Source organism: Mus caroli, chromosome 13, assembly GCF_900094665.2.
Source record: "Mus caroli chromosome 13, CAROLI_EIJ_v1.1, whole genome shotgun sequence".
NCBI lineage: Eukaryota > Metazoa > Chordata > Mammalia > Rodentia > Muridae > Mus > Mus caroli.
The window spans coordinates 101603003-101611944 of NC_034582.1; the positions used below are offsets into that span (position 1 = coordinate 101603003).

General features: G+C 42.5%; 1 protein-coding gene across 2 annotated transcripts in view; it reads left to right on the forward strand.

Annotated features, from left to right (window-relative positions):
• Ercc8 (ERCC excision repair 8, CSA ubiquitin ligase complex subunit) overlaps nt 1–8942 on the forward strand; it is a 39323-nt gene that overhangs the window by 20534 nt on the left and 9847 nt on the right. For both annotated transcript variants that reach the window (XM_029468475.1, XM_021180092.2), the window contains 3 exons: nt 390–514; nt 5221–5418; nt 8673–8756. In XM_029468475.1, the coding sequence (XP_029324335.1) occupies nt 390–514; nt 5221–5418; nt 8673–8756 (407 nt within the window). The remainder of the gene's footprint in view (nt 1–389; nt 515–5220; nt 5419–8672; nt 8757–8942) is intronic.

The window sequence follows — 8942 nt, forward strand, 5'->3', positions numbered from 1 at the left end:
TGTAGCTGTCTTCAGACACTCCAGAAGAGGGAGTCAGATCTCGTTACGGATGGTTGTGAGCCACCATGTGGTTGCTGGGATTTGAACTCTGGACCTTCGAAAGAACAGTCGGGTGCTCTTACCCACTGAGCCATCTCACCAGCCCCAGTTAATTTAATTTAATGCCATTTACTTACTGGAAAAAATTATACTTAGCAAGTTTCTTTGCCTATCCTTTACCTTTGTATTCATGGTTCTTTGAATGCCGCTTACTGTGTTCACATAATCTAAAGGTTGGTTAATTTAAGTGTGTTCAAATTATAGTTTAAGAAACACATTAGTTATTCTTTAGTGTGTTTAGATATATGCTTAATACAGAAAAACATAAACCAAATGTGTTTTCATTGCAGCAAACACTGCTCACAATGGGAAAGTTAACGGCTTATGTTTTACAAGTGACGGCCTTCACCTGCTCACCATTGGCACAGACAACCGAATGCGCCTCTGGAATAGCTCCAGCGGGGACAACACACTGGTAAGGGACTTCAAAGGGCCTTTCAGTGGGTGAATTGGTGATGTACACTTTCTACTTTGCTATGGATGTGACTTCATTTCTTGCCTTTGAATCACAGCTGTTACTATAGTTTAGAAAGATGCTTTAGATGTGAATGACATAATTCTCAAGTCAAGGCAAGCCACCCCTCCCGGCACGCCTGCCCTGCCCCACTCTGACTGCAGCACTGGGGAAGTGCAAGTGTTTGTACCTCCTGCTTCCAACTAAAACCCTGGAAACTGGTAATCCGGAAAGGTTACCAACAGTCAAACTGTACAACTAATCCCCCCTTACCCATCCATTCTTGCTATGCATTCTCTCTAAGATTCTTGACAGGGCCACTCTGATCGCTTACATAAATACTAGTATTTCTATGCTGTATGGAGTTGTTTGTGTCTGTGATGATGACCTCAGACCCAGAGGCTTGTGCCTGCCAGGCAAGCACTCTGCCACCAAGCTGCACTCCCCAGCCTCCCATAATCAATGTGGAGTGGTTTTCTGTCTCAGGGTAGATCCGCGGGCATTGGCTTCATACTTTAGACTCTTCTCTTCCTTGTGTTATATCATGTCCTAAATCAGACTTCTCCTGTCTCCTTATCTTCTTTTAATAAGTATGTATCCAGCTTTTACTTATTTGCCAAGCAATAATCATACAGCAATAGACAAAGCATAGAAAAACCTGTTTTATCTTAGGAAGCTTCCATTCTAGGAAGGAGTTTAAAAAAAAAATCAGTTAGTCAGTAGATGAGCATAAAGTGAAACTGTGGAGAAAGGAAGAGCCTGCTGTGTGTCTACACTCAGGTGGGTCTCAGGGGCAAGGCTTGGCTATCTAGAGAGTTCAGAGCCAGCCCCGGCTACCTAACAAGACCCTATCTCAGGAAAAACTCAGTAAAAGAGAAGATACGAGGAAGTTAGTACCTGGGTTTCAGAGGGCAGTCAGGAAAGGCTTGATTGACCCAGGAGAAAAGAAGAGTTGAGCCACCAGCGACTTAATCTAGGGAAAGAGAGGAAAAGCACTCAGAGACTATGGCAGCATCATGGGTCCTCTGGGGACAACAGGGAGCTCTCACGTTGAAATCCACAAACAGTAACAGAAAGTACAGGCTGCCAGCGCAGCTGAGCCTTGGAGGCCCGGATGAGGCTTAGGAGAGGTCTTTCAGTAGAGAAGTGGCAGGTCACACTGTGTCCAAGCTTAATGTGACGAACACAGACGGCACTGGACATGTGCCCATGGTTAAAAAGGCTTATTCTATTTTTGCCTCTATAAAGATGGTGCTCCTGCTTCATGGGTTTGCCATTAAGAATAGTAAGTTTAGAATGGATCACAGAATTTTTAATAGACATTCTCAAAGTAAGTTATTCATAAAAAGAGAGCAGTGCTAACTGAGAAACTCTCCTGTAAATGATGCTTGAAGAGGCATGAGAAATCGATCCCAGAAAAGTAAACTCTGAGGAGAAACCCTGCCTTTATATTTGTAAAGGTCTTCTCAAATCAGAAACCAAATTCTACTCCCGCCATTTAGTAATGTTTGGGGTATTGGGTGATTTACTTAATATTCTTTTCAGTTTTACTGTCATGATTTTGAAAATCATGGATATTGTCTGCCTAAAAAAGAATTACAAAGTTTAAAAAGTAATACTGAGATACCAAATAGAGGGCAGAGTTTTTGCCTTATGAAAATATGTATAAGTACAAATTTCCAATATTTCTGTAATTATAATTACATACAAATATTGTGTCTACATACTAATCTTTTTAAAGCTTAATATTTTACCTTTTAAATAACAATACATAGAAATCGAATTTTTTAAAAGTTTCCTCCTCACACGAACATTAACAGATCCTTACTGATTCGTGATACAATCTCCCCATGGTTTGTAGACTGAAACTTGGAGACTATGCCTTAAAGTTGGAGCAAATTCCTGCAGGGAAAGTTCACAAGGAGACAGGTTAGGCAACAGCAACAATAACAAAAGAATTCAAAGTAGGTATTGGTGCTGTTCAGTTACTGGCCTTATCTGTCATATTGTGGTGGATATGTCAGGGAACTGAGCGCTGTTCTTTGTTCATTGATACCACAGAGCTGTTGTTCATTTCTCCGGTGTCTTCCAGTGCCACTGCGAGGCTCACCTCTGATTAGTTGCTCTAATATCCTGCTGTGGCTCCTCCCAGTGGAAGGCTTCCACTTACAATTCCAACCTTTCCTATTGTTCTAACTGAACGCCTTCACCTCTTGTATACGCGGTGCACTCTGGCTGTCTGGCTGTTCTGCTTCTTTCCCTTGTCCTAATACATTGTCACTAGCTTCCTCTTTTCCGACTCCTTCCCTACCTAAGCTTAGCTCTCCTGGATCTTGCTCTGTAGATTGATCTTGTACTCAGACATCTACATACCTGTCTCCTGGTATTACAAGTGTGTCCCACCACACTTGACTTAAGCTTTTTATGTATAACTTGCTCTGACCCAGGTTGGCCTTGAGCTCAGAGATCTGCTTGGCTTTATCTCTTGGGACTAAAGGTATGTACCACCATGCCTGGATCTAAATTTAGTTGGGTAGGATCTTGCCACAAAGTTCCTTAATCTGTTATCTCCTAGAACATAGGATTCAGTTCTATTTCACTTCCTGGTGCCCCTTTAATACTTGAACCATATATTTTATGTCTTTCCTTTCTAAACTTGCTATGCTTATTCAAAACATTCTTCGTGAGATTTAACCAGAGAACACACTTGTGCTTGGCTTTTCTGAGACTTCCTTTGTCAATGCAATTAATCTGAGCCTCTTCACCTTGGCCCCAGGCAGACTCTTCAGACAAAGGCAAAAAGTAGCCACATTCTTCACCAAAACACCACAAAAACAGTTTTTAGGCCTCATATTGAAATTCTCCAGTGAAACTTCTTCGGCCAGGTCCATACAATTCAAATCACTCTCAGTAACAAAGTCTTCCATATTCCCACTAGGATGGCCCATTAAGCCTGCCCCATTTAAAGCTTTCCCCTGCTTTCCAAATCCAAAGTTCCAAAATCTACATTCCTCTAAATAAAAGCATGGTCAGGCCTATCACAGCAATACCCCAGTCCCTGGTACCAACTTCTGTATGAGGGTTTTACTGCTGTAAACAGACACCATGACCAAGATAACCCTTCTAAGGACAACATTTAATTGGGGCTGGCTTACAGGTTCAGAGGTTCAATCCATTATCATCAAGGTGGAACATGGCAGCATCCAGGTAGGCATGGTACAGGCAAAGAGAAGTTTAGTCTCCATAGGGCTTTTCCATACAGCCTTTATGTTCTTTAACCCAGCTCCCTCCTCTCCTGTTCCTTTTCCCATTCTCATTTTAACCACCAGTAATCCTCTCCTAATTTCATATCATGTGTGCTCTGCTCTCCCCTCACTCCTAAGGCCTTCCCCACTTAGGGGCCCTCTCTAGCTTCCAGAGCCATGCCTCCCCATAGTTAAGTGGTGCATACTGGCTTGTCTGTGGAAATGGAAGAGTGTTCTTCCTAACAGGTGGAATTATTGAATCTGGTGTAACTGGCTCTCCTCATTTCCCAGATGCTATCCTGTGCATGACTTCCCTGTGGTAAATAGTGTCATTTCCATTTAGCAGATGAGAAGAATGAAGTTTAGAGGTTAAGTCTGGGAGAACTTCTAACACCTAGATTTCAGAGCCCAAGTTCAGTTTTGAATGGACCTGATACCACAGGGTGGCTGAGGCACAAGCTCCTTGCGAGTTAACACTATGAGTTGGTCTGCCGTTGCGATGCAGTGAGTCCTCTGGGCATAGGACTCTCTGCTGCTTAATTGTTTCCTTAAAGTAAATTCCCAAGAAGTGAGAATGTCTTTATTGTTCAGTGAGTGAGTTCTCAAAGAAGTGAAGGCTCTGCAGCCCTGTTGATCGCGTTCATCTGCACACTTGAGTGGCTGCGATGGTCAGGTTACAGTGTGGGTTGTATCACAGCACATTCTTAGGTACAGGGCAACACCCAAAGGGACAGCTTCCTTCCTAGTTTGTTTTATATTAAGCCATTGTCCCTTCTTGAAGAAATAGCCAAAATATGACACCAATAACATGTTCTCCTTACTCTTTACCAGGATTGAATGTTTCTCAAAGTTTTAGTCAAACCAAAGGTGGGAAATGCAGTAATGCACACACATGAGACCCTGAGAAAAGGTGAAAAGGAAGGAAGGGAGGGAGGGAGGGAGGGAAGGAAAGGAAGGAAGGAAGGAAGGAAGGAAGGAAGGAAGGAAGGAAGGAAGGAAGGAAGGAAGGAAGGAAGGGAAAGGAGAGAAGAGGANAGGAAGGAAGGAAGGAAGGAAGGAAGGAAGGAAGGAAGGAAGGAAGGAAGGAAGGAAGGGAAAGGAGAGAAGAGGAGAGGAAAGGAAAGGAGAGGAAAAGAAAAGAAGACATTCTAAAGAGTTTGACAGTGGAAAATGATTCTTCAAGTTTGTCTTTGTTGCATCCTATGTCCCTTGTGGGTTTATTTACAATTTCTGTTTCCTCAAATATAAAATGTACATGTGTATCATTCATTGGCCCTAGTTTTTATTAAGATGCTGTTTTTTTACATTTAAAGGCCCTCTCTATTGAATGCCATAATAAATGAAGGAAGTGTTGGTCTCTGTCTTTGTTGCTGTTTTAGCTCAGACTTTAGCGGTGAGTAACACTCTAATCCAACCCTGCAGGTGAACTATGGGAAGGTGTGTAACGACAGCAGGAAAGGGCTGCAGTTCGCGGTCTCCTGTGGCTGCAGCTCAGAGTTTGTGTTTGTTCCCCACGGCAGCACCATCGCCGTGTATGCAGTCCACTCGGGAGAGCGGCTCGCCATGCTCAAGGGACATTACAAAAGCGTCGACTGCTGTGTGTTCCAGCCTAATTTCCAGGTAAGAGTGATACTTCGGAGAATTTATAGTGCTTAGATGGCGGGATTGCCAGACTCTCAGAGTGTAAAGCAGGAAGTTGTGGTTCTGTTCTCACGTGTTACACACTTGTAATCATTCTGAAGTATGTATGGTACCGTCAATCCACCTTTGAGCTAGTACTTCTTTAATAGAGATTAGGGCAGCCTAAATCTCAGACAGAAGTGTAAATGAATCCGTATAATGCCATGCACGTGATTGGGATTAAATTGTCTTCCCTTTGAATGTGAACTCCACTGAAGCATTGAAAGTCTGCCAGATGCTGATACAAGTATTCTTTTACAGTGGCCAGATGCGGGAATGATTAGTAAGTCTGCCTTTAATTAGCACAGCTCACACAGTTTCATTGATTCATTTGTGTGGGGAGGGCACATACCATGGTATGTGTGCAGAGGACAACTTACAGGAATCGATTCTCTCCCTCCATCTTTGGAGTCCTGGGATCAAACTCCGTCATCTGGCATAGCAGCAAGTGTGGCTTTACCCACTGAGCCACATTAGCAGCCCCACAAAAATCTCTTAAATACTTACATTAGTTAATTTTCTTGTTAATGTGACCAAATGCATGACCGGAAGCAATTTAATGCGGAAAGGGTTTATTTGGGCTTCTGCTTAGGAGATAGACAGTTTGTGACAGCAAGGAGGGGGGCCCGTGCAGTGGATATCCAAGCTGGTCTCTGTGCCCAGTCAGGAAGCAGGAGAACGATGGCTGGTTGATCATTGATGTGCTTGCTTTCTCCTTTCCATTCTGCCTAGGACGCCAGCCTACAGATGATCCCACCCACGGCCATGCTGCTGTCCCTCAGCAAATAAACCTTTCTGGAAACACCCTCATAGGCACAACTGAGGTGTTTCTCTGTGGTTCTAACATCCTTGCTTTCCCCTTCATATTAACTATGACTCAGGCTTTCTGGTCTTGGTATGTATTCACATGTGTGTACATGTGCACATGCCTATGTACATGCATAGAAGCCAGGGCTGGTCATGAGATGCTCTATCACTCTGCCCTGGTTCATTGAGACAGGATGTGTCACTAAACCTGAAGCTGGGCTGGCCATCACCTGTCCCTAGCAGTCTTCTGTCTCATCCCCTGACACCCACTGCCTGCTTACCAGTGTGTGTCAGCACACTTAGCTTTTTTACAGGGTTCTGAGGACTTGAACTCAGTTCCTCATGCTTCCATAACAGCCAGCTTAGTCATTTTCCCGGCCTCAGCATGGGGTCTACCTGTGTATGTTTTGGGTTGTTTTGTTTTGTTAAAATATATGATTGATGATATATCCTGATGGCTGGTAAATCACTACTATACCTCTTTTGACTTTTTCTTAGAACTCTTTAGCAACTCCACAGTAGCTCTGTACAGCATCCTCAAGGGGGCTCCCAAGGAGCCTTCGCCAACTCTGAAGCCAGTATCTTTTCTGACTAGTCAGTATAATGATATAGTAGTTGATTTTTTTTTTCTGAGAAAAGAATTCTAAAGTACCAGAGATATAATGTGACTGCCCCAAACCTATAAGTTGATGTTAACAGTGCATGGTCATCTGAAGGATCAAAGAAAACAGTCCTTCTGAGACAACCACAATTTTAAATAAGACGCTCTGACTATAAGTACAACTGCCTTCTAGGCAGAGAGGACTAAGATTCAGTTAAAAGTACGGCAAGGGTGAGCTGCAGAGATGACGACTCAGCAGTTAAACGCATTTGCTACTCTTACAGAGACAGGACCTGAGTTCATTTCCTAGCACTCACATGTCAGCTCCTAAGCGTCCGTAACTCTGGTTTCAGGTGGTTTCAGACAATCTGACGCCCTCTTCTTGCCTCTCAGGTATCATGTACACACATGATTCACATACATGCATACAGGCAAGACATTCATACATACACACATATATATGTATAAAATAAATAATAAATAAATAAATAGGTGAACAAACATTGGCTATTAAGCTGGGTGTGGTAACCCAAACACCGGATTATTGTCAAGAATTCAAAGTTAGCCTGGGCTACATAGTAAGTTCGAAGCTAGCTTGGGCTATAATATGAAACCTTATCTCAAAAAGAAAGAAAGAAAGAAAGAAAGAAAGAAAGAAAGAAAGAAGAAAGAAAGAGAGAAAGAAAGAAAGAAAGAGAAAAAGAAAGAAAGAGAAAAAGAAAAAGAAAAAAGAAAACCTATTCTGAGACAGAAATTGCTCTCAGTTCCTGAGCAGCCAGACCTCTGGTATGGGCTGTCACCTGTGAAATGCTCTGCCTGTCTTCTGATGTTTTGTTCTGCTTTGGTTTTTGGAACAAGGTCTCCTATAAACCAGGCGGGACCCAGACTTGCTATGTAGACAGGAATAATCTCATACTCCTGATCTTCCTGCCTCCACTACCCAAGTGCTGGGATTGTAGTCATATGCCACCACTCCCAACCAAATGCATGTGTTTATCTGCTTCAAACCCAGACCTAGTCACTGAACACATCAGAAATGCTATGTATCTATCTTACTGTGTCATCAGAATGCTTTTGGTTTTGTTTGGGAAGGGAGTGAGTGTTGCTCAGTAAAGAGCAACAGTCGGTCTATAAAGCTATTGACACAGCTGCATCAGCCCAGGGTCCTTCCTGTCTTAGCACACAGGGTTGGGACTTGAAGCTCTTCTGAAGAGCAGCTAGGTAGGCAGCTGTCAGTCAGTGGATTTTTTTCACAGAAACTTGTGGTTTCTTCACTGGATCCTTTATTGTAGATGCCTCGGGTTTTGCCAAAGAGAAGCTGCTATCCTACAGTTTACTCTCTCTAACACTTAAAATATGCTTATAAATATTGACAGAACTAACTGAAGCATTGGACTTCTGTGGGATTTTCTCACTTGCTTGTAAGCTCTGACACATCTTGGCACTATTTTAAAGTATAAAATAAAGCTTCCTATTATATCAGCTATTCCTAAGAGTCCCGTAGGGCGGTTGATACTCTCGTCTATAGAAGGCACAAATTGCTATGAAATCTCAGGATACAGCCAAAGGCTTTGTAGCATTTTTGTAAAGTTATGCCAACATCATGCACAAAATTAAAAGGTATCACATTTTTAAGAAAATGAAGGCCATCATCCTTTGTTTAATGAATAGAAATGAGTGCAATTAACCTAACCTAACTTAACTAACCTGCGTCATCTAATCATTCAACACTTGATAGCGCTCATTTCAGCTTTAGATTGATCAGCCTTTGTTTTCTATATTACAGGAACTTTACAGTGGAAGCAGGGACTGCAATATTCTTGCTTGGGTACCAGCTTCCTATGAGCCAGTTCCTGATGATGACGATGAAGTAAGTGGTGTTTTTACCTAGTGTGCAGTGGTTTCTATATGAGGATTAGTGTATTATTTATGTGGGAGAAACTGTTAAAACAGCTCTTGCAATTTTCCTATTGAACAAATAATTTATTTTCATACATCTATAAAAATTTAGAGCCGGGCGTGGTGGCGCACGCCTTTAGTCCCAGCACTCGGGAGG